The following is a 26,491-nucleotide window of genomic DNA, read 5'->3' as shown; positions in this document are numbered from 1 at the left end:
AAAACTGCCTGCAAGGAAGCTCTAGAAATGGTCTTTTCCTCAATGAAGGAACAGAATTCTGCTCATGAGCTAGAGGGGAGCATCTTTGTAACTTTGGAGAGTGAGGTGGAGGTGTTACAAGCATATCTGCTAACCAAAGCTTTTTGGATAGCAATATGCAATTGTATGATATACGTAATGTCCTAGGCTTGATGAAATTCAGAGAGGGTCCAAAAAGGCCACTGTGAAGCATTCTGCTACTGAAGCCATGGCACCTGCTGTTAATGGTGATCGTCTGTTTTTCATTGACATTTCCTGCTGGAGCTCCTCCTGAAATGGTATGACTGATTCTGAATCAGAAGCCTCCAACATCAAGGACTAAGTTGATGCTGAGCTTCTAGGTGCTGACTGGTGAGAACTGAGCTACTGGCTTGGTTGTCTGGCAGTGATTGATAATACCAGCAAGCTTGTTGAGTGAGACACTAGGATATCATTGCTGGCTTTTCCCTGGACTGAATCTGAAGACGGATAGGTGCTGAGGCTACCGGAGATCTCCCCACTACGTGAGCCTTCTGGCATCAAGGGGAGTGGAAGAGAGTGACTGTACTGGCCTGGAGATCCTCAAGTCTGTGGTTGCAACTTCCCTTCTGGGGGGAGTACCTCTCACAGACCCATGGTGGTGCGAAGATGACGCCTTTTTTCAGTGTCAAGGCAGCTGATTGTGCTGGGGCACTCTGTGCCAACAAGGAAGTGCTTGGCACCAGGTCAGTCAGTACTGGGTCTGACTGCGGGCACAGTGCTGCCTCCACTAGGAGCACTTTCTCTCTGTCCTTTAAAGTTCTGAGACGGAGTTCATGGTAAATGCATCAACGATCTTTCTGATGATACTCACCAAAGCACCTTAGCCAGGAACAGTGATGTTCAAGTTTTTGGCATGTTCTTGTCGCAGGCCCAACATTTTTAAAACCTGGAGAACACGGATTACGGGGATTTAAAATAAAAAAAACAGAGGGAGGAATACACGCTCCCCAAACGCTAACTGTAACTATATACAATAATACCAAGAACACTAGGATTTATAGACACTAGAGTCAAGAGAAACAGTGCTTGAGGAAGAGTTATGGGGGTGGGCTATCAGGGCTATATATTCAGCAGCATGAGGGTATGACTCCATGGAATACACAGGTTGACCCTACAGATGCTTTGAAAAAATCTTCCAGCCACCATGCACATGTGCGTGTACACACCTAACTGGCATACACATGAACACTTGAAGAAGAAATGACATTTTCCTGGAAAACAAATGGTAGAGGAATGCATTTTTCACTACTCATGCTATCTGAATGAGTGAAGGTCTATAGAGCCAGAGGCTTTATAGCATGCATCATTGTCAATATCTCACTTTTTTTTCTTTATAACACTAAGATAAATACCATTCCTTCCAAGTACTTACATCACTTGAGTTTTTCAAATTGCTCTTTAACTTCCTTACTAAGTCTTCAATTTCTGTTAAGGTCACAATCTCATTTCCTTTGAAGTGTGCCACTGGAAAATTAATTTTCCATTATCTTCTATAGTAAGAACGATTGAAGAATCATTTAACTTCACTGTCTCATCTCGCTTTTCAACTGACCCCATGCAGCCCACTAGTTTTTTGGAAGGTATCACTGCAGAGTCTTCTTACTTCTAATGTACTTAAAATGTATTTAAATAGGGACAGGTAACTTCTTATTCTCTTTTGTCTCCTTTTCAATCAATTTTCAATTCTGCTGACATACTCTGTGTTGCTCAAGACAGATTTTGGCTTTTTAAAAGGGTTTCCCCCCCCCCCCAATATTTTAGCAGTAAAAACTGTACTCAACCATTTTACTTACACAGTGAGGTACTGATATCCGATTGGGCCTTATAGGGGCTACCACAACATACAAAACAAAAATAATTAGTATATACTTTATCTCTGTATGAAAGAGATTACGCTCTTTAAAAATCAGTTGAAGAGTTTAAGACATTACTAAGATTTACAATGTGTTGTGCTAATAAATTTTTCAAATATCTCTCGTAAGTCACACATAGCATAAATATGCAATTACAGAATCAAGGTTAGCTTAAGTTTTGTTAAGAAAATGTATGCATTATAAAGAAAGGCCCTAACTAGCAATTAGAAGGCAAACCTTGAAAATACCAAGTTATAAGGCCTGTAGGGATGAAGTAAAGATGATGTCTAGTTCAAAGAATAAACTAACAAGATAAGGGGAAGTTTCTAAAAAGATAGCCTCTGGTACATAGGGAAGAAGAGGACTGAAGATGTTTTTAAATGGCAGAAAAGGAACCGGTCTTAAAATGAGCCAATATAAGCCTTTCCAACCTCCATACTGGTATAAAAGGCTACATAAACCCAGGTGCAATAGAAAAGCTGCTTGTCGTCAAGGAGAGAAGAAAAGGATTTGGATAGAAATGGGATTGTAAATCTTATGTGGATTAAGACCAGAACTAAGGATAAATAGCGAAGGGTAAATATTCTCAAACTGATTTTTACATGAAGTTACCAATTGGCAATGGCATTACTTGTATGCTAATGGATATAAAAAAGTAAACTGTTCATTGTAAAGGGTTCATTGCTAAATGACCATATTGGAGCCAATATGTAAATATCCATTTGTAAATATCTTGCTCAAATATCTTGCTTCTGATTTAATACAGGAATTTAGGGTTAAATCAGTGTCATAGAATCATAGAACACTAGAACTTGGAAGGAACCTTGAGAGATCAAGTCCACTCTCCTGCCTTCATGACAGGACCAAGCACCATCTAGATCAGTGTTTCGAAAATAGTGCTCAGGGTTCTGCGAAGTAAAAGTAAGAGTTCGGAAAGAAGTCCTCTCCCCTCCACCCCCCCATGTAAGGGAAAGGCAAGCTGGGTGGTCACCCATGGCCGCCATTTTCAAGGGGCCGCTGCGGTCTTAGGGGTGGGCTGGCGTTTGTTGTTTTCTTTTTCTTTTGTGGACCAGTTTCCCCTGGCGTTTTTTTTTAAAGGGTTCCCTGGCCAAATAAAATTGGGAAACACTGGTCTAGATCATTCCTGATAGATGTCTAATGAAACGACTCTTAAAAACCTCCGGTAATGGAGATTCCACAACCTCCCTAGGCAACTTATTCCAGCATTTAACTACCCTGACAGTTAGGAAGTTTTTCTTAATGTCCAACCTAAACCTTCCTTGCTGCAGTTTAAATCCATTGCTTCTTGTCCTATCCTCAGAGGTAAAGGAGAACAATTTTTCCCCCTCCTCCTTGCAATACCCTTTTAGATACTTGAAAAATGCTATCATGTCCCTTCTCAGTCTTCTCTTCTAATCTAAACAAGCCCAATTATTTTACTCTTCTCTCATAGCTCAAGTTTTCTGGACCTTTAACCATTTTTGTTGCTCTTCTCTGGACCCTCTCCATTTTTTCCAGATCTTTCTTGAAATATGGTGCCCAGAACTGGACACAATACTCCAACTGAGACTTAATTAGTGCAGAAGAGAGCAGCAGAATGACTTCTGGTGTCTTGCTCACAACCCTGCTGTTAATGCATTCCAGAATGATGGTTTTTTGTTTTGTTTTTTTTGCTGCAACAGTATCACACTTTTGACTCATATTTAGCTTGTGGTCCACTATAACCTCGAGATCCCTTTCTGCAATACTCCTTCCTAGACAGTCGCATTCTGAATGTGTGAAACTGATTGTTCCTTCCTACGTGGAGTACTTTGCATTTGTGCTTATTAAACTTCATACTATTTATCTCAGACCATTTCTCCAGTTTGTCCAGATCATTTTGAATTATGACCCTATCCTCCAAAGCACTTGCAAGTCCTTCAAGTTTAGTATCATCTCCAAACTTGACAATCGTACTCTCTTTGCCATCTAAATCATTGATGAAGATAGTGAACAGAAATGTTATAAAACATACCTCTGCGGAAGCCCACTTGTTATGCCCCTCCAGCATTATTGTGAACTGTTAATGACTACTCTTCGGAAATGTTTATCCTGCCAGTTATGCACCCACCTAACAGTAGCCCCATCTAAGCTGTATCTACCTAGTTTATTGATAAGAAGGTCATGCAAGACCGTATCAAATGTTTTACTAAAGTTTAGGTATTCCATATCTACTGCTTCTTCCTTATCAACAGGACTCATTATCCTACCAAAGAAAGCTATCAGATTGATTTGATGTGATATGTTCTTTAAAAATCCATACGAGCTATTACCTATCACTTTATTATCATCCAGTTATTTGCAGATGAATTCCTTAATTACTTGCTCCATTATCTTCCATGGCACAGAAATTAAACTGATTGATCTGTAGTTTCCTGGGTTGTGTTTATTTCCCTTTTTATAGATAAGCTCTATATTTTCCCTTTTCCAGTCTTCTGGAATCTCTCACTACTTCCATAACTTTTCAAAGACGATAGCTAAAGGCTCAGATACTTCCTCTATCAGCTCCTTGAGGATGCATTTCATCAGGCTCTGGTGACTTGAAGACCTCTAACTTTTCTAAGTAATTTTTAACTTGTTCTTTCTTTTTTTATTTTAACTTCTATACCTACCCCATTCCACTAGCGTCATGGTAATACCCTGCTCAAATAATAATTCCATTACCACAGGATAAGTCAATAGCCCAAAAATAGCTTTCCACTCACCAATTTCGCTTGCTGTGCATTTACTGGATCACCATACTGAAGTAAAGCTTGAAACTGATTATTCTTTGTGAATGTTATGATCTTCAATACAGCACCAAATTTAGAGAATATCTGTCAAAAATAACAAAAATTGACATGTGCAGAAATTTATTACAAATCACATAAACTAAAGTGACAAAGACAAATGGCTTACTTGGTGAAGAACATCCAGGGTTACAGGATAGTACATGTTGTCAATAATTATTCTAAGTACTGGACTCTGAGCTGGAGTCACTGCACTCTCACTAACAGTAGTTCCACTTATGGGAGTATTTGTCGTCTGTACTGCTGTCACTGCCTGAAGAACAGCTTGAGCCCGCTAAATATAAAGAAAAAATATTATACAAGATAGTATAATAAAAAAAGATTCAGAAAGTCATAGCTATATTCATATTGTTACTACCAATACATATTTAGTTACCTGTTTCACAATAATTCACCTTTCAAAAAAATATACCTAGTGATGTAACAAAAGAATGGTAAACATTTTGGATATTATTTCAGTGATATGGCAGCAAAACCACATTGTCTACTAGATCTAAATAGTAACGTGCAATGTCTAATAGAAAAGTATAATAGAAACCACCACAATCTATCACCAGGGGAGAAGTTGGTAATGCTGAAAACAATGATTGGTTCCTACTGAGTAACAGGAAATTATTTCAAATGAAGCCAATATCTGGCCTTCTAGGAGCAAGGATGATGCTCTACTGTTGGATAAAAGTGAGCTTTTGGGGGATTTCATTTCCAGATATTACTATGAGGAATAAAACAACAACAAAACACAAAACTACAGTAGCATAATGTAGGTTACTGAATAAGTTAAAAAAAAAAACTTAAAATATTTTCCATATTAACATTAGAGCTAATCAAAACAATACTGAAATATTAAGTAACAGTTTTTGATAGGGAAAGATAATACAAGTATGGTGCTTCAAAAATATTATAATGTGTTTTTAATTAAATAATATGCAGTCACGGAACACAGCCAGAATGAATGGTTACAAAAACAAACTACTTGCTGTCTGTATTATCCAACCTCTTCAAAAATAAAAATCCCAAGAATTTCTTAAAGCAACAAGTACAGTCTTAAAACTTTCTAGGATAATCACATACTAACAACTCATGTCTACATAACTACTTCTATTGCCGAAGTTATCAATTTTAAAAGGGTTAGGCAGTTTTCTGAGGAAAAAAGGCAAAGAGGAGGGTTTTCATTTATATGTTTTATTACAGTACCTTTAAGTAGTAAAACAATAAAATTGAAAAGACAGGTAAAAATCATAATTAATCATCAACATATGAATGTATATTGTATATTTTTAAAGTATTACCAGAGACACTACTCATTTGCAAATCCCACAACTTTCATGATAGCCCTCACACAAACAAAAATATGGAAAGTAAGCAAAAAAAGACCTGGTGAACACTACGTGGAGACAAGAAAGTTTACTGTAGCATGTCAAGTATTAGTTAATGATATTTTGACAAGTATTTTGAAGACAATGGTGATTTCTTTTTAAAAACGTATACGAAATGCACATCACTTTTATGCCACTCAAACATATGAATGAGTTACTTCATTGCTACAATCTTCTTCAAGTTTTCAAACAAATAGTAATGTTCCAATTAAAATATGAGTTTTAGGCTAGTCTGACAAGCTGTTTGTTTTGTACAACCTAAGGACTAGAACTTGAAAACTCTTACACACACAAGTGCTTTCAATGAGGACTATTCAATTAAGTAAGGATTTGTAAGATCTGGCTTTCTATATCAGAGCCTGCAAACACTCTTTCTCCAGTGTGTGCTTATTGCTCATATTTAATTCCATTAAGGTCAACTGGATTGCATGCCATAGTAAGCTTGATTGTTGAAATAAGCATTGACAGTGTATGGCCTATTGCATAGAAATTACAAGACAAATCGATTGTTTTAGAGGAGGTAAAAGTTTAGTTTAATTTTAATAGTTGTTTTAGAAACCCACATTTTGAATATATTCAAGAAAATGTTAAAACAGGCAAAATCAGCTGCATATTTATTTAATAAAATATTACATAAAATTAATTTATTTTAAAGTTTCATAATATTCTTTCACATTTGACAATTTGACCTTATGATCCTAGGATCATACGCAGCCTATAATTATTAGGGATGTCAAAGTATAACCGTACATGGTTACCCAATGAGCCGGGGCTCAGAGATTAACCATCATGGTCACACACAAGCTCCCGATACACACAGGTAATCAGCTGAATATCTGGCTCCCCGAGCACATCAGCTCTGGGTGATCTGCCTACACCCCTACCTTCCCTTTCCCTGCATGAAATTTTCAGTGATTACATGGTTAAACACATTTTAAACATTGCTAATAATAATAATACAAAGTCCATATTAAAACATTTCATACTGACAAATTGACAATCAAGGAGATTCACAGTTATGTCAAATCATTCTGTTCTTAACTCCCCTGTGTCTAGCTTAGGGATGTAAGTGACTAGTCGACTATACAATAAGCAAAAGCTTATTGGAAAGTCAACTAGTCCCTTGACTAGACGCTTCTGCCGTCCCCTTGGGGGGAGAGCAGGACCTGGTGCTGGGGAGAGCCGGCTTAAAAGTTGGTTCCCCCCAGCACCATCTCTGCAGGAGACAGGGGAGTAGAGGGGACAAGGCGCTGATTTATGGCTCACGCCCAGTCCCAGACACTGAGACTCTGCTTTTTAAACATATTAAGAGCTTGCCAGCTCTTAATACATTTAAAAATCAAAAGCGCAGCGGGAAAGGGAAGGGGAGGTCCAAGTGCGAGCCAGGCAAGATGATTCCCAGCTCAGGCCAGGTCCCCCCTGCTGTGTTTTAGCCTTGTAAATGTATTAAGAACCAGTGGGGACCCAGCAGGAGCCAGGAATCAGCTGGCCCAGCTTGCACTGGGACCCCCTCCCGCTTATCGACTAATCGACTAGTTGATGGAAAAACCATCGACTAGACGATTAGTTAATTAACCTATATTTAACAGCCCTAGTCTAGGTACTGTAGCCGCAAGGTAAAAAAATGTTTGTTTTAAATCTTTAATGTTATTTTGTTGTTGTATTTACATGGTGGTGTTGCATTTAATTTTTTGAGTTTTCGTGTAAGTTAACTGATTGACTGACAACCCTGGTAACTGTTAAGCCACAAGACAAGAAGATGTATTTTATGAAAAAAAAATTCAAATTTAATTAGAAACAGTTAACCATGAAATACATTCATAAAATACTAGCATGTAATTGCAATATGTAAAATTACAAACTCTATGTCTTTTACAATATCACAATAAACTGCAATTATAAAGAAAGTTTAGTTTATACAAAAATACATTCAACTCAGTATGTGTCCATGAATATATGCTACGCTTAATTTGCTATTGTATGCATTTGTTATACTTCATTAACAGTAAATATACCTGGTTTAGTGTATTATCAGTCTTTAGTTCTTTATGATTAGAGTACTGAATATAGATGGGTTGGTTACGAAGATGAGGTGTCACAGCAGAATAGTAATTAACCATAGTAATAGCTGCTTCTTCTGTTGCCAGCTCCAAAAAAGCCTATAATGTAAGAATTAAAAAAAAAAGTATTTACACACTATTTACACTTTGTATGGCTAGAATAAAACACATTAACACAATAAATAGATATAAGATTTCTAGCTTTCACATTTTCCCTTAAAACCACCCACCATACTTCTCTAGAATGGGTCTGCTGTTGGCAAATTAAAAGACATAATTTCACATCTACCCACTTAAGCAAATTGGGGTATGTGCACATAAAGTGATAACTTTGAAGAAACTAGCCTAAATGGTTGGTTCACAACCCATATTTATTGAGTGTCATCTGCTCTAACCTATTAATCCTTCACTACTTTCCAATACAAAATGGACTAGAAATAGTATGGAGCACACAGAAGAAGAGTGTGAACTGAAAGAATGCAAGGCTTTTCTTCTTAGCTATTTACCATTACATCTGGATTAATGTCAGTAAGATTTTATCAGTGTATTTGGAATTTTTAAAAATGCTTAAATCATTTTACTATAAATAGAACTCTGAAACAAGAAGAATACCTGATTTTTTCCTTTTAGCATCAGGATGTTGGTTACCTTACCAAAAGGTAAGCCTAAAGCAATAACTTCTGTTTCTGTCACTTCACCAGGCAATTTCCTGATATGAAGAACACGAGAAGGAGCCCCATCCATTTTATCATCTGCTTTGAATTTCTTGTTGTCATTACCATTGGCTGAAAGACATTTTTAAACTCAATTTCATATTTACAAGTCAATGATATTTTAGAAAATAAAATGTGCTTTGTACTAGAAGCTAAATATCCAAGTCATCATATAAGCTATGCGCCCTACCATTCAAGTCAGCAAAGCCATTTAACATTTATCTAAGCTTTCCAAAGAAACTAATAAGCAGATGAAAATTTGGAACTGCTACAGGCCACATACAAAATTTGTGGAGAACATATGTAAAGCCAGAGGACTAGAGAAATAAAACCTTTGTAATTGAATAACAAGTCCTGTTAATTTCACTTTGATATGTGTGAAAAATTAGAATAAATTGATAGGCAGGCACTTATGTAAAATAATCCTTTCACAGCCCAGCCTGAGCAAATAAGAGTTGTTGGTGAATTCCACAAAGGGAAGAAAATAGAGAACTCTGCGATCTTCAAAACTTCAGAGCGGTGGGGATAGCCTCTCAGCCATAAAGACAGCATTATATTAATATAATAAGCTCAGAAGGAACAATAAGGCTTTCTAATCTTCTCCCATATATACAGTGACTATAGAATTCACTCATTTATTCCGGTATTGAGCCTAATAACTCTACTGGACTAACACAAAAAGGCATCCAGTCTTGATTCTAAAGTCATCAAAAGCTGGAAAGCCCTCCATTTGGTAGTTAGTTCCAAAGCTTAATCACTTCCACTGTTAAAAATCTGTACCTTATTTCTAATTTCAATTTGTATAGCTTGAACTTCCAACCACTGGTTCTCGTTATGCCTTTCTCTGCTACATTAAAGAGCCCTCTAGTGATCTATATTCTCCCGGTGAAAATATTTATAACAACTAATCATCGACTTTAAGATCAGAAGGGACCATCATGATCATGCAGTCTGACCTCCCATACAGAACCTTACCCACTCCCCTCCTAGACCTTACACCACCTCCTGTACTCCAGTCCTCTGCCCCAGGTCACAATCCCCTTTCACCCAACCTACCTCCTAGATCCCACACTCCAATCTCTTACCCCAAGTCTCTTCTGCTCCCAATCTCCATCCATACCCTCGCAACTCCCCATCCAATAATATAATAGAAATGTACTGACCTCAACCATTTACCAAATATTTGGAGTGGCCTCCCCATTAAAAATGGATTGCCCACCCGTGCTGTAGGGAGTGGCTGAAACACTTGTATCATGGATCCAAAGTCTTTTAAGGAAAGTGTTAAGTACTGATAATAATTCCAGGGAGTATCAGGTGACCTTATATGTGTTATGTACCAAGTTCTCAGTTATGCAGCAATATGCAAATTACTGATCTATAGTAATACACAGCATTTATCAAACTACTGAAAGATTCAGGAAAATGAAAAGTACGGTACTCCCTTCAGTCCCACTATGTGTTAAAACATACTCATAATTTAGAATTTTTTATTAAATTACACTACATCTTGAAATACATCTTTAGGGTTAGGGTTTCTATTTAAAGAATAAAGTATATTCAATATTGGCTGTTAAAATATTTTATGCAACTATTTTTTATTATTTACATTTCAAGTGTTCAATAATATTATTTAACAGTGATTGTTTTATATTTGTTACATCTAAATGGACATTTTTTTCTCCACACCAAACCACCTAATGGATCTTTAGTTATCAGTCGGATGAATGACCTTGCTGTTTAGCAGTCACTCAGTTTTACATAAACAATTTTATTCTTTCTTACATGTTTTAATAAGCAGTAATAAATGATGCTGTTATTTAAAGTACTATTACTAGCATTTGAGTTTGCACTGAGAGAAGAATAGGGCAGTAAACACTTCAAAGTTATTTCAGGCTCTCTGAAAACTCAGACATTATTGTAACAAATAAAGGATGTCTAATTTTGAAGATTTTCCTAGCGACCAGAACTGTTTTAGTTCATATATATTTTTTAATACACAACCTTATATTAACATTCATTTTGTGCATATTTTAAATATTAATTTCTATTGATCTTGTAGAAATAAAAGAGTAAATGCAAGACTAGAACCCAATGTACACACTTTAAGCCTCTCAAATGATTGTTTACAACCTCCCTGCATTTTGCAGTTGTTAGATATTAAGGATTATATCTAATGTCCTAAGTATAATAATGAACTTTTGTTCTGGTCAGTTTATCTTTGCTTAGCTAATCTAAGAAATCACAGGCTGCTGTTTAAAATATAAACAGAGATCTCCCTTAAATTTGTGGCTTAGAGTCAGAAGTGGATGGCTATCTCCATTTCAGCTCATCAAATAAGAGTGTTACATGTAACACAAAGCAGTTTACCCAACATTTCATAGAATACTAGGACTGGAAGGGACCTTGAGAGGTCATCGAGTCCAGTCCTCATGGCAGGACCAAATACTGTCTAGACCATCCCTGATAGACATTTATCTAACGTACTCTTAAATATCTCCAGAAATGGAGATTCCACAACCTCCCTGGGCAATTTATTCCAGTGTTTGAATATTTTTAAAGTATTACCAGAAATACTACTCATTTGCAAATCCCACAACTTTCATGATAGCCCTCACACAAACAAAAATATGGAAAGTAAGCAAAAAAAAGACCTGGTGAACACTACGTGGAGACAAGAAAGTTTACTGTAGCATGTCAAGTATTAGTTAATGATATTTTTGACAAGTATTTTGAAGACAATGGTGATTTCTTTTTAAAAACGTATACGAAATACACATCACTTTTATGCCACTCAAACATATGAATGAGTTACTTCATTGCTACAATCTTCTTCAAGTTTTCAAACAAATAGTAATGTTCCAATTAAAATATGAGTTTTAGGCTAGTCTGACAAGCTGTTTGTTTTGTACAACCTAAGGACTAGAACTTGAAAACTCTTACACACACAAGTGCTTTCAATGAGGACTATTCAATTAAGTAAGGATTTGTAAGATCTGGCTTTCTATATCAGAGCCTGCAAACACTCTTTCTCCAGTGTGTGCTTATTGCTCATATTTAATTCCATTAAGGTCAACTAATGTCCAACCTAAACCTCCTTTGCTGCAGTTTAAGCCCATTGCTTCTTGTTCTATCCCCAGAGGCCAATATGAACAAGTTTTCTCCCTCCTCCTTATGACACCCTTTTAGATACCTGAAAACTGCTATCATGTCCCCCTTCAATCTTCTCTTTTCTAAACTAAACAAATCCAATTCCTTCAGTCTTCCCTCACAGGTTGTGTTCTCTAGACCTTTAATCATTCTCGTTGCTCTTCTCTGGACCCTCTCCAATTTCTCCACATCTTCCTTGAAATGTGGTGTCCAGAACTGAACACAATACTCCAATTGAGGCCTAACCAGCGCAGAGAGGAAGAATGACTTCTCCTGTCTTGCTCACAACACACCTGTTAATGCATCCCAGAATCATGTTTGCTTTCTTTGCAGTAGCATCACATTGCTGACTCATATTCAACTTGTGGTCCACTATATCTCCTAGATCCCTTTCTGCCATACTCCTTCCCAGACAGTCGCTTCCCATTCTGTATGTATGAAACTGATTGTTCCTTCCTAAGTGGAGCACTTTGCATTTGTCTTTATTAAACTTCATCCTCTTTACCTCAGACCATTTCTCCAATTTGTGCAGGTCTTTTTGAATTATGACCCTATCTTCCAGATTAGTCGCAACCCCTCCCAGCTTGGTATCATCTGCAAACTTAATAAGCTTACTTTCTATACCAATATCTAAATCATTGATGAAGATATTGAACAGAGCTGGTCCCAAAACAGACCCCTTGCAGAACCCCACTTGTTATTCCTTTCCAGCAGGATTGTGAACCATTAATAACTACTCTCTGAGTACAGTTATCCAGCCAGTTATGCACCCACCTTATAGTAGCCCCATCTAAGTTGTATTTACCTAGTTTATTGATAAGAATATCATGCAAGACTGTATCAAATGCCTTACTAAAGTCTAGGTATACCACATCCACCGCTTCTCCCTTATCCACAAGACTCGTTATCCTATTAAAGAAAGCTATCAGATTTGTGTGACATGATTTGTTCTTTATAAATCCATGCTGGCTGTTCCCTATCACCTTGCCACTTTCCAAGTGTTTACAGATCATTTCCTTAATTACTTGCTCCATTATCTTCCCCGGCACAGAAGTTAAACTAACTGGTCTCTAGTTTCCTGGGTTGTTCTTATTTCCCTTTTTATAGATGGGCGCTATATTTGCCCTTTTCCAGTCCTCTGTAATCTCTCCTGTCTTCCATGATTTTCCAAAGATGATAGCTATAGGCTCAGATCCCTCCTCTATCAGTTCCTTGAGCATGCTAGGATGCATTTCATCAGGCCCTGGTGACTCGCAGACATCTAACTTTTCTAGGTGATTTTTAACTTGTTCTTTTTTTATTTTACCTTCTAAAACTACCTCCTTCCCACTAGCATTCACTATGTTAGGCATTCCTACAGACTTCTCGGTGAAGACCGAAACAAAGAAGTCATTGAGCATCTCTGCCATTTCCAAGTTTCCTGTTACTGTTTCTCCCTCTTCACTGACCAGTGGGCCTACCCTCTCCTTGGTCTTCCTCTTGCTTCTAGTGTATTTATAAAAAGTCTTGTTTCCCTTTATTCCCATAGCTATTTTGAGCTCATTCTGTGCCTTTGCCTTTCTAATCTTGCCCCTGCATTCCTGTGCTGTTTGCCTATATTCATCCTTTGTAATTTGTCCTACTTTCCATATTTTATATGACTCCTTTTTTATTTTTAGATCATGCAAGATCTCATGGTTAAGTCAAGGTGGTCTTTTGCTGTATTTTCTATCTTTCCGACACATCGGAATAGCTTTTTTTTGTGGAAAAGGATGGAGTTCCAAGAACAGATAAGACATGCTGTTTTCACAAGCTCTAATTTCACCTGCTAACAGAAAGCAATGTCATGTTGCTTCTTCTGCCAGCCAGCAGAAACAAATGGGTCTTATGAGTCATGGATTGAGTAACAAAACAAAATATTGAGTTTGAAAAAATGAAATTCATTCAGTTTTCAAAACTTTTAGAAGCATTTGGTACTGAATAAAACCTATACACCATATCTGTATAGTCTCTCACTTCCATTTTAAATGATATTCACAATAGGAGATAAAGTTTAAGGATACATTGTGGAAAATGAATGATTATTTCATTTTAATACATGAAACACAGAACAAGTTGTTCAAAGCTACTGAAAAGTGAATTCCATTATTGCTAAAACACTGAGTAGTCCTGTGGCACATTAGAGACTAACAGATTTATTGGGGCATAAGCACAATAAATCTGTTGGTCTCTAAGGTGCCACGGGAAGTTGTTTTTGTACATGCAGACTACTACATCTCTGAGAATTTTCAATTATTGTTAGAAAATGTTTATTCTAACAACTGTATATCTACGTAATCAGTAGCTCTGTGGATTAAAAGATACATCAGAAACCAAACAAGCTAATGAGCGGCTTTAGCAATTATGTACTGTGGCTCATCTCATTCAAAAACATGATTAAGGAAACAATAGGCCAGCCTAAAAGGTACTCCCCCGATGCAAAAGGGTAAAAAGTAAATAGAGGCAAGTCATGGGAAATATCAATTGTCTCAATTCTGCCAAAAATTACAATTAAAGTATTTGGCACTTTAAATAGCTGACTGCCTACAGCTATTTTGCCCAGCCAAGCCCTGGGCTGATATGATTTTCACTTGGAATTTCACTGACTAACCCTCACCACACACAATACACCCCTTCTCAAAAGTACTGTCATAATTTTCGCAAATCTATACACAGGTTTTATGATACTGAATAAACCAGCAACAACTTATAGACACTGATAGGCATTCTACACATATGCTACTGTTTAAACCCTATTAGATGGACTATGCTCCTTAGGGCTTAATTGCCTTCCAAAGCTTAGAAAACTTATGTTCATTTAGCATACACTAAATTCTTGAAATTAAGAATAGTCAGGACCTTTTCATTTCCTCAGCAAAGGATTATATTCTTATAAAGGGCAACACAGCCACTTAACTATCCTTTAAGCAACCAAAAGAGTTAGAGATCAGATCCAAGGAACAGAATCATACACATCCTCAATAAATCATGTTAAATGCTATAGCTCTCAATCGTACAGGCTGCACTGACTGTCCCAAAGTCAGAGCTACTTTAGAAAGAAAATAGCTAATTCCAATGTCCGTGATAATACCAATCACTGAACAATGGGACAACTTCATCTTGGAAATAGCTCAACTGGGGGAGAAGTGGAGGGGAGGTAAGTGGGAGAATTACTAGCATATATTGTCACATTTCCCTTTTTAAAACATTTAAAAAAATCCAATTTCTAAGCGTTCTGAGGTCAGAACAATGTTAGACAAAAAATGTAATCCATCAGTAAAACTTTCTTCTGGCAACTTAATTTAACATCACTGTAAAAAAACAAAACTGTGATGTAACTGAAGATTTAACCTAAAAATTAAATTTAAAAAATTATACATCTCTTTGTTATCTTGTTATATAAATGACCCACTATAAAAAAATTCTCTTTCTTTTTCCTGCAGTGAATGCCCTGCAGTTCCCATCCCCATTTCTGCACAGCCTCCATTATCTAGGTCCATATTTAGCAATTTATGTATAGCTTTGGGAAAGGTTGATGCCCTGGAAGAACACATCTACTAAAAACATTACTTTCACCTATTGTTTCTTTTGACGAAAATAAAGGAACAATTTACAACAACAATTTTAATGATAATGCTCTTATACATATGCACTAATATAACAATTTATTTTAGTTCACTGGCTACAATATGATAAACACAAGTGGTAAACTCTAACAGCCTAAATTTATTCAAATTGACCTCCTCATACAGAAAGGACAAAAGAGTCAAATTCGGGATTTCTTTCCCTGTATTTAGCAGCCCGAATAAATTAAGATCCACATATTCAGATGAATGGAAATATGAAAATTAATTGTCAGACACTAAGTTACAAACATCTGTATTATATTGGATGCATCATTAAAAAGATCATGCTATGATTGCAAATTAAATATTCCAGCATATTTTTAGCAGGGATGATTCATTTAATGTATCTGATAAAGGGCCTGAGACTGGGAATAGGATCTATCCAATGTACAAATAGGTTCCCAGAATGAAGCAAATTGTAGAGAAGTTATTATATTAATACTGCACACATATCTTCATAAGATAACCTAAGGAGTTAGCTATTCTTTAGATGAAAACAATTTTTATTGTTCGACAGTAAAATACATAGGCATCGATTTCCTCTAAAGCCAGGGAGGTGCTCAACTCCCCCTCCACTCCATCCAGTTCCATCTCTTCTCCCAAACCACTTCCCCACCTATTCCCTGCCTCCCCACCTTCAAGCAGACCATGTGCCTGTTCTTTCTGTTCCCTTCGTGGAAGGCGCTGAGAAGGGGAGGAGTTGGTTAGCAGGATTGCCAACGGGCAAGAGGGACTGGGAGGACAGGGGGAGCTTGGCTGTCTGTGGGTGCTCCAGCCCCAGCACACCCACTGAGTCAGCGCCTATGTTAAGATATAGATAGAGGAGGAAAATGCAATAAGCATAACTAAAATAATTGACCATGATTAAGACCGTAACATTTATTACAAGTTTTCAGTCTGAAGCTAAACAATGCAAATATCTACTAGTTAATATATATCTGAAAGAGACATGAACCTGAAGTTTTAAGTGTCACATCCCAGACACATACTTAGAGCAGTTTTTCCAACTAGTGAGCACATTGGCCCAAGCAGATGTGCTGCACAAGTTTTTGAAAAAAATACAAGTGAGAATTGGAGGTGATGGAGGAAGCTGCCTTTGATTGGCATCGGCCTCCTTGTCACACCTCCACCAGAAGAAGAGCAATCAATCAGAGCTCTAGCTCCCCCCTCTTACCCCACCACACCTCAACTTTCCTGGGTGAGCAACGTGTTGCCTCCTCTGCCCCAAACCTGCCCTCCAGCAACCACCAGTGAGGGTGAGGGAAGAGCCCCTAGTGCTCAAGGTGTGCCATGGTAAAGAAAAGGTTAGAAATTAGTGACTTCTAATAATGTTTATTGTTAATTTGAACTAGTGAACAGAAAAGCCAGTGAACAGATTTACTTCTAGCAAGGGGTGTTGAAAGCTCAGTAGTCATCTACTAAACATAAAAAAAATGTATAAAATCTTCCTGATAATTTCATATTTCATTGTAGACTTCATTACAGAAACACTACAATCTCTTCTCTAATGTACACTTGATGTTTTGGGTTGACACATTTTAGGGAAAAAGTTAGGAACACTTAGTTATGGTCATACAAACACGTAATGCAAATCAGTTTATTAAATAATTTGTATTTTACCAATATTGTGCATATAACCATAAACCTTCACATTACAAAAACGTATATAGATTTAGCAGTGTTACAAGTTTCCAGTGTTGATAAATGAAGACTTCTGCTTATCTACAGGTCCCCCATCCAACCCATGGCTTGGACTTTACCGTTAACAACCCTCATAGGAGGGTTAAGGTGGGATATGAGAATAGGGTAGGGACTGGGTTCCCTGCTGTACCAATCACAGGAGTCCCCAGATCATTTATTCTGTTCTTTTTCTTTATCAATATCTCCTTTTAAGTCCTTTAACCAAGCCATTTATCCAGTCACTGGATGCCTTTTATATGGAATACCTGCACAGGACATCTACCACAAGGAGATACTAACAATTTGCTTGCCTGCCTCCCCCCACTGCTACTACAAGCAGATTCCCAAACATCTCCCAATGGCCTCTTGCCTAGCAGCCCTAAATGGTGACAGTTCTCTCAGGAGAAAGAACTCACTGTCCCTTGCAAGACCAGCAAGGGACACCAGCAACTAGGTATGTCAACAAATAGTTCACTAGACAATTAACCGATAAGCCTAGGGTTACCAGTTTATCTTGTCTACTACTCGCATTTCCCCCCTTGCCTTGCTGCCACTGTATCAGCAGCAGCAGGAGCCGATACCGGGGGAAGCTGGCTTAAAAGCCCTTTCCTTCCAGTACCAGCTCAGTGGTGCTGTCTCCCCTCTCCCTGGTGCAAAGAAGCCTCTGTCCACTTTCTGATCCTGGGCCTGACATGGGCAGAGGCTGCTTCATGGTACCAATCCCTGTCCACAGGAAGCTCAGACCCCCCCCCAGACAAGGGCTGCTTCCACCCCACACTACAGCCTCTGCATCAGAGGCAGCAGCATGGGGCGGCAGCTCATCTGTGCAGGATGGCAGGGGGCTCTCCAGGAGTAGGCCTAGGTGTACAATGGCTACATCCCTGCCCCTAGGGAGTATCAAATAATCATGTAACTGCAAAGATTTCATGCAGTTACACGACTACTCAATTACCCAATAGCTAACATCCCTACCAGCAATAGTGTTATCCTTGAGCTGGTACCATAAGAAGAGCCATATTGGGTCAGACCAACAATCCATCCAGCCCAGTATTCTGTCTGCCAACAGTGACTAATGCCAGATGCCCCAGAGTGAGAAAACACAACAGGTAATCCTCACATGATCCCTCCCATCACCTACTTCCGGAGAAACAGAGGCTTGCGACTCTATTCCTACCCATCCTGGCTAATAGCCATTGATAGACCTAACCTCCATTAATCTATCTAGCTCTTTTTTGAATCCTGTTAAAGTCCTAGTCTTAACCATAACCTCTGGCAAGGAGTTCTACAGGTTGACTGTGTGCTGAATGAAAAAAGACTTCCTTTTGTTTGTTTAAACCTGCTGCCTATTAATTTCATTTGGTGACCCCCCTAGTTCTTATATTGTGGGAATAAGGAAATAACTTTTTCTTATTCACTTTTTCCACACCAGTCATGATTTTATAGACCGCTATCATATTCCTCATTAGTATCCTCTGTTCTAAGCTGAAAAGTCCAAGGCTTTTAAATCTCTCTTCATATAGGACCCATTTCAAACCCTTATCATATTTGTTGCCCTTTTCTGAAATTTTTCCAATGCCAAAATATATTTTGAGATGAGGTGACCACATCTGTACCCAGTATTCAAGATGTGGGCATACCATGGATTTATATAGAGGCATTAAGATGTTTTCGATCTTATTCTCTTTTTTAATGATTTCTAATATTCTATTTGCTTTTTTGACTGCCATTGTACATTGAGTGAATGTTTTCAGAGAACTATCGACAATGACTCCAAGATCTCTCGAGTAGTTGTAGCTAAATTAGTCCCCATCATATTGAATGTATAGTTGGGATTAATTTTTTTCAAGATGCATTACTTTACATTTGTCAACATTAAATTTCATTTACCATTTTGTTGCCCAATCACTTAGTTTGATGAAATCTTTTTGAAGCTCTTCACAGTCTGCTTCGGTCTTAACTTCTTGAGCAGTTTGGTATCATCTGCAAATTTTTCCATCTCATTGTTTATCCCTTTTTCTAGATCATTTATAAATAAGCTGAATAGGACTGGTCCCAGGACAGACCCTTGGGGGACTTCACTAGTTATCTCACTCCATTCGGAAAACTTACCATTTATTCCTACCCTTTATATCCTGTCTTTTAACTAGTCATCAATCCATGAAAGGACCTTTCCTCTTATCCTATGATAAGTTACTTTAGTTAAGAGTCTTTGGTGAGGGACCTTGTCAAAGGCTTTCTGGAAATCTAAGTATACTATATCCACCGGCTCCCTCTTGTCCACATGTTTGTTGACCCTCTCAAAGAACTCTAGCAGATTAGTAAGGCATGGTTTCCCTTTACAGAAACCATGTTGACTTTCCCCCAACAAATTATATTTATCTGTGTCTGACCATTTTATTCTCTACTGCCATAACCACCATCTTCCACTGTGAGCAGAATAGGTGGCCCACACTCACGATCCTCAAAGTGACAGAACTCATTAAGAGAAAACAAAATAAACAACTTCATGCCAGGAGCCACATCATATTCTGAGGTTCCAAACAGCTAGCGGTATCTGCTTGGATTCACTGCCAGCCCCTGATGCTAGCTCACAAAATCTGTCAAACTGGAATTGAGACAAGGTATCTGGTAGGGATGTGAATGGTTAACTGGTAAGCATCACCCTTACCAGGTGATGCTTACCTGTTACAGTTAATCATCAGGGGCTGCTCCAGCCCCACGGTAAGGAGTGCTCTGTTCTCCCAACCTCCCTTTCCCTTTTTAACTGGTTAACCAATTAAATGGGATTTTACATCCCTAGTGTCTGCTATGCCGTTTTCCAAGTCCAGCACGTCCTTAGGGGGAAAAAAAAAACAAAACAAAAAAAACAGATTTTGAGGGTTAAACTTTATAGGATAAAAGCTCTTGATAATCTAACACACCCACATTCTCACACCAAATTCATGCCCTTTAATTATCCTGCTCCGATACCCAATAACCATTGCAACTAAAATGGGGAAAAAATTCTAAGCAAGGGTGAAGAATTTATGACTGGAGATGGCACACAGAACACCACAACATCCATTGAATGGTAACTTTCTGACCTTACAGAGCCAGGCTGGATTCAAACTGGTGATCCTCACAGACCATCAGTAATATATCAAAGGCATTCACTTGTAATCACAGCAGACTACAGGCAGTCCCCGACTTATGCGGATCCGACTTATGTCGGATCTGCACTTACGAACGGGGCTCTCTCGCCCCGGAGCTCGCAGGCAGCGGTCCGCCACCTCGACCTCCGGGGCAAGAAAAGCTGCTCCCGGTGCCCCTGGTCTGCTGGGGACCGTCTCCGGCAGACCAGGGCACCGGGAGCAAAGCCGCAGCGGCGGCAGGTCCCGCGCCAGAGCAAAGCCTCAGAGGCGCGGCACCCCGCCGCTGCAGCTTTGCTCCCCGTGTCCCTGGTCTGCTGGGGGGGCTAGTGTGCCCCTCCCCCAGCAGACCAGGCTTTTGTTGTGGACCCTGGGGCAGAGCAGCTGGGGCGCTGCCGGTTGGTCCCGCAGCACCGCTCTGGGCACTACTGGACCAACCCGGCAGCACCCAAGCTGCCCTGCCCCAGGCGTCCTGATTCAGCCGCTGATCAGTTTCAGCAGCAGCTGACTTGGGGACTTGGGGTTCTTAAGTTGAATCTGTATGTAAGTCAGAACTGGCGGTCAGTTTCAGCAGAGGCTGAATCTGGACGCCAGTTCCGACTTACGTACAGATTCAACTTAAGAACAAACCTACAGTCCCTATCTTGTACGTAACCCGGGGACTGCCTGTATACAAATATTATATCACTGGCCAAGATTTTATTTAAAATGGTTATTTTTTATAGTTACAGTTTTAATTTTATTCAGATTTTTTTTAATAAAAAATGCTATCTAAAGTTAAACTGCCAGCAGCAACTGTGAAATAAGGAAGATTGTCCAGTATGCCTGAAGAATAATTGTAAGCTAAACTTTGGACTATTTTTTAAACTTTTATACTAAGTTTTGAGATGTGAGGATCTTGTTGATAGAGAATGTCAACTTCTTTGCTCAGTACCATGACTGACTGCCCATTTATTTCCAAAATAAAATAAAAAAATAAATTCAAAGCCAACATTTACTATAATGGAAAAGTTCTTCATTTGCATAAAATTGAAGCAGTCAGTCCCTATTGGGTGCTGTCTGTCACTCTGAAGTCACTATGCCACATTCTGAATGGCCAAAAAATTTGTAAAGGTGGGTTTTCATGAGGAAGAATCATCCAGGCTGTAACCTTTAAGACATGGCGGAAAAGGAGAATATATTGCTTGCCAAGAAGGTCTATATTTTCTTCATTCCCTGCCTGGAAAACAACCAAAGTGTGCATGAATCTAGTAACTTGTAAAATCTAAGACCTGGATAGCCACAAGAAATCATCATCTAGCAATTCCATCAACACTAAGAAGCTGTGTTGAAAATGTTATCAACTAATCAAATTTACCTTCCTGAAAATGCATAAAACCATAACAGCATAAATCATTTTGTGTAAGTATTACATGTGTTTTGATCCTATTTTTTCAGCAGGAAAACTACCTTAGAAGGGCTTATGTCCTCTCCTTCCTATGCACTTGATAGTTAAATGAGAGTAAGAGAATGTGTGATTGTCACTGTGTGGCTTAACAAATAAAGACAGCCAGAGGAGCAAAAATTAAATTAAAAAATAATCCATAAAATTTAAATGTGTGATTAAGAGTATATGCTTAAATCCTAACAAACTGTTCTCTTTACTTTAACTGTTTTATGTTTAATATGGAAATGCATTTATCTCCACTATATGAGTCTGACAAAGTTTAAAATCATATGAACTGGGACAGAATAGAAATACCCTTCTATTTTATGAATGACAGCTAAACAAAGACTGCCATTTTACCAGATTAAAAGAGTAATAACGAACTGTTATCCTATTTGGCATTATTTAATTAACCTGTTAATTAGATTTGATTTAATATTAAATAGTGGTGATTATTCATTTTAATTAGTTAATAAACTATATGATAGGAAAATTATGTCAGACTAAGCAATTTATCAGACATCAAGAGAACAAGAACAGAGAAATCCAGGACGCAGATAATTCACCTAGTTGTAATGCACAGAACCTATCTTTCTACAGTTCTGTTTCCAAATGAATGCTAATCAGAGGGAATTCCCTGGATATATTACAAACACAATATATGTGCATAGAATATTAAGATTGCCAAGTTGTACCCTAAAAGTTAAAAAACAACGCAATTAGGGTTACTTATGTAACCTTAATTCTGCTCTCTTGAGAATTTGCACCAAAATAGCATACCAAAGAGAAGGTACATAATTTGTTATTCTATAGAAATTTTGTTTTACAGTTAAACCTTAAAACGAAGAAGAGCAATTTTTTTCCACCATAAGCAAACTACACATCTAAGAAAGTATTAATTGAGCATGCGACATCTGCTTGTCTTAGCTGCTTAGTGAAAAGTGTAGGGATGTATATTGTTAGACACACCAGGTTTAAGAAGAGTTAGAGCAGAACTTACGACCTAGATGACCTTGGTGCCCAGCAGAAAATCTAGAATTGAGATCGATTTCCTTGTTTGCATTCTGATTCATTTAACTGTACTAGTCTCGGGCTGCCAGGAGGCCAAAATGCCTCAATACACATCAGTTTGATCAGGTAATGGGCCCGGGAACCCCTGCTCTAGGACTGGCCCACCAGCAAGTAAGACAAGGCTTCTGGCCGAAAGCTGCTGGATAGCTGGGCTGTAATATCCAGGCCCTAACTCAGGGAAAGACTATCAACAGTTCAGGGGCTTAGGCATGACTGCAGGCTAGGCAGTAGTCAGTAAAGTCAAGCCATTGGCCAGGGAAGAGCAACTATCACACTCTATAACCAATTTCAGAGTTCAAGCTCAGGCCTGTCTGCGGGCTGAGCGACAGTCTGTAAGCCTGGGCCCATACTCGGGTGGGCAACGGATCAGTGAACAAGACACCAGATCAGGGAGACAACAATTTATAAAGTGTATGCCCTTGATCATGGCAGGGCAACCACAAGCAATTCCAGCAGTTTATGGGCTTCAGCCTCTCTGCAGGCTAAATCACAGTTTATAGGGCCAGGCCCTTATTCAGGGCATGGCAGCAATCAAACAAGCAGTTTATACCCAGCTAAACAGTTTAAACAGTTCAACGCTCAGGCCTGTCTAAAGCAGTTTGTTTGCAGTCTGCAGTGTGGTTTGGGTTTACGTGGGGCTCAACACATGGTCTGCGGGTGGGATCCTTTGAACATAGACTCCACTGGGAAAAGCTCCACTATGGTGAGGCAACTCCCAGGCGGGGTGAGCACTGAAAGATGCAAGTGGACAGGCTGGTCGGGTGGGGGGGCGGAGGGGACGGAGTACAGGGTGTTAGCATTTCTAGCCCCCAGGGAGGAGGTGCTGGGAGTGCCAGGGAACTGTGGGAAGTGCTAGCTGCTTAGCCTTGTGGGCAGAGCCTGAGAGGTGATGATTTGCTCACGCTGGCCATGTTTGGGTCTGGCACCACAGCCGGGCAGCCCTACCTCTGTCCTACAAGGAGCAATGGACTCCTGTGTGGGGACATCAGCCCTGCTGGGAATCCAGGACGGGCTCCCAGGCACCTGTCCTTTTTTGCCTCTCGTGTCCGGCCTGACTCACCCAGCTCCCCTCCCACCACAGGTTGGAGTGCTCTGGCTTGGAAACTTTTCTTCTTACAGTAAAATCATTCCAAGAAACATGCAACCTGAAGCTGCAAGCTAAACACCCAAAACACTGGTATACAATTTTCTTTTTAATAAGAAGCATTAAATATGGCAACAAAGAGACACTTGTTGAATGAACACAGGGTTTTCAAACCTGTTTGGGAGATGGAATTTGCTTTTGCAGAAGTAAATGGAAAACCAATGTGTAGTCTTTGTCAAAAGACTATCGCTGTGTTAAAGAAAACAAATCTGAAACGGCACCATGAATCTTGTCTCCCTGAGTTCAAAGACTTGTATCCACCTAACATCAATTTAAGAAAAACTAAGATACATTCCTTACTGGAAGGTTTCAATACTCAACGAGACATGTTCCGTTTGCAAGTTAAAGATAGTGATGTCATTACAGAAACCTCCTTCAAAATAGCTTAGCACATAGCTAAATCAAAAAGACCTTTTACAGAAGGCGAATTGATGAAGCAGTGCTTCTTGGACTGCAGCGAAACACTTTTTGCAGAATTTAAAAACAAAGAGGATATAGTTAAATATCAAAACAGCAAGAGTGTGTCTAGACTACAGGTTTTTTTTCAAAAAATGGCCTTTTTTGAAAAAACTTCCCCTGCACCTAGACTGCTGCCACGTTCTTTCGAAAGAAATCGAAAGAACGCAGCAGTTTTTTTGACCATGGAAGAAAGAGTTACTCACCTTGTGCAGTAACGGTTGTTCTTCGAGATGTGTCCCCGTGGGTGCTCCACTCTGGGTGCTGGTGCGTCCTCGCGCCGGCGACCGGAGACTTTTCTAGCTGTTTCTGCCGCGGCGCGCAGGCGCCGTGGCGCCCTCTAGTGTTGTTCGAACTGAAGGGCGCCTGCGCGCGCGCGGCTCCTCCGTTCCTTCTCTACCCACCAGAGCATCAGGCTCCAAGCAGGGGAAGGAGGGAGGGTAGTGGAGCACCCACGGGGACACATCTCGAAGAACAACCGTTACTGCACAAGGTGAGTAACTCTTTCTTCTCCTTCGAGTGGTCCCCGTGGGTGCTCCACTCTGGGTGACTACACAGCAGTTGTCGGCTCGCGGAGGTGGGTTTGGAGCCGTGTGGTAGTAACTGTAGACAGCACTGCTTGTCCAACCGCCATAGAAGATGCTATCGAGGTGGAGAGAGCATAGTGTTGTGCAAAGGAATGGTCGGATGACCAGGTAGCGGCGTTGCAAATGTCTTGTAATGGTACATTATGGAGAAAAGCGGTCGTGGCAGCCACTGCTCTAGTGGAATGAGCTGTGATAAGTCCAGGTAAATCTTTGTTATATAAAGTATAAGAGGTCTTGATGCAGGATGTAATCCATTTAGAGATTCTTTGAGATGAGACTGCTTGTCCCGTAGATCTATTCGCGTATGAGATGAAGAGTCTAGGCGAGGCCCGCCATGGTCTCGTGCGATCTATGTAAAACGCCAAAGCTCGTCGGACGTCGAGAGTGTGCCACACGGCGTGGGACGGTTCAGTGTGTGGTTTAGGAAAGAATGCAGGTAAGTGTATGGGTTCATTCACGTGGAAGGGAGAGAGTACTTTGGGTAGGAACTTAGGGTGGGGTCTAAGTACCACCCTGTCCTGTAAAAACACAGTATATGGGGGGTCAGCCATCAGAGCTGCAAGCTCACTCACCCTCCTACTGGAGGTGATGGCGACTAGGAAAGCCACCTTCATCGACAAATGAGAGAACGAGCAGGTTGCTATCGGCTCGAACGGGGGTTTTGTGAGGCTTTTGAGGACATGGTTCAGGTCCCAAATGGGGACTGGTGGACGAACCGGAGGAAAGGTGTTCTGCAGGCCTTTGAAGAAGCGCTTGGTTATTGGGTCAGCGAGGAAAGAAGAGCTTGGAGGGTGATGGTGGAAAGCTGCTATGGCTGCGGCATGGACCTTGATAGTACTAAGTGCTAGACCGGAATGTTTCAGAGAGAGTAAGTAGTCCAATAAGTCATGTATTGGAGCAAGGTGTGGTGGGTCTGCATGAGTCTGAGCATACCATAGGGAAAAACGCGTCCACTTGTAGCGGTAGGTCTTCCTAGTAGAGCATCTGCGACTATTAATTAATATGTGCCTTACTTGTTCTGAGCAGGCAGTTTCGGCATCATGGAGCCATGAAGGAGCCAAGCGTGGAGCTTCAGCCTGGTGATGTCCGGGTGAAGGGTTTGACCGTGATCTTGTGAGAGGAGGTCGCAGCGTGGAGGGAAGGGATACGGTTCTGCTATCATCATTTTGAGGAGGTAAGGATACCATGTTCGTCTGGGCCAAGCAGGTGCCACCAAAATCACGCGTGCCTGACTCAATCTGATCTTGTCTAGGACTCTGTGCAGGAGTGGGAGGGGGGGAAAGGCGTAGAGAAGGGAGGCGTTCCATGCGATGGAGAG

At 39.7% G+C, this 26,491-nt stretch overlaps 1 protein-coding gene across 5 annotated transcripts in view; it reads right to left on the bottom strand.

Moving 5' to 3' along the window:
* PTBP2 (polypyrimidine tract binding protein 2) overlaps positions 1-26,491 on the bottom strand; it is a 121,748-nt gene that overhangs the window by 40,446 nt on the left and 54,811 nt on the right. For all 5 annotated transcript variants that reach the window (XM_006114126.3, XM_006114127.3, XM_006114128.3 and 2 more), the window contains 4 exons: positions 8,790-8,962; positions 8,133-8,276; positions 4,851-5,015; positions 4,658-4,768 (listed from right to left, as the gene is read on the bottom strand). In XM_006114126.3, coding sequence (XP_006114188.3) covers positions 4,658-4,768; positions 4,851-5,015; positions 8,133-8,276; positions 8,790-8,962 — 593 coding nt within the window. The remainder of the gene's footprint in view (positions 1-4,657; positions 4,769-4,850; positions 5,016-8,132; positions 8,277-8,789; positions 8,963-26,491) is intronic.

The sequence above is a fragment of the Pelodiscus sinensis genome, chromosome 9 (genome assembly GCF_052426305.1).
Source record: "Pelodiscus sinensis isolate ZL-2025 chromosome 9, ASM5242630v1, whole genome shotgun sequence".
In the NCBI taxonomy this organism is placed as follows: Eukaryota; Metazoa; Chordata; order Testudines; family Trionychidae; genus Pelodiscus; species Pelodiscus sinensis.
The sequence above is the reverse complement of the archived record's forward strand: the minus strand, read 5'-3'. Positions and strand labels throughout refer to the sequence as shown.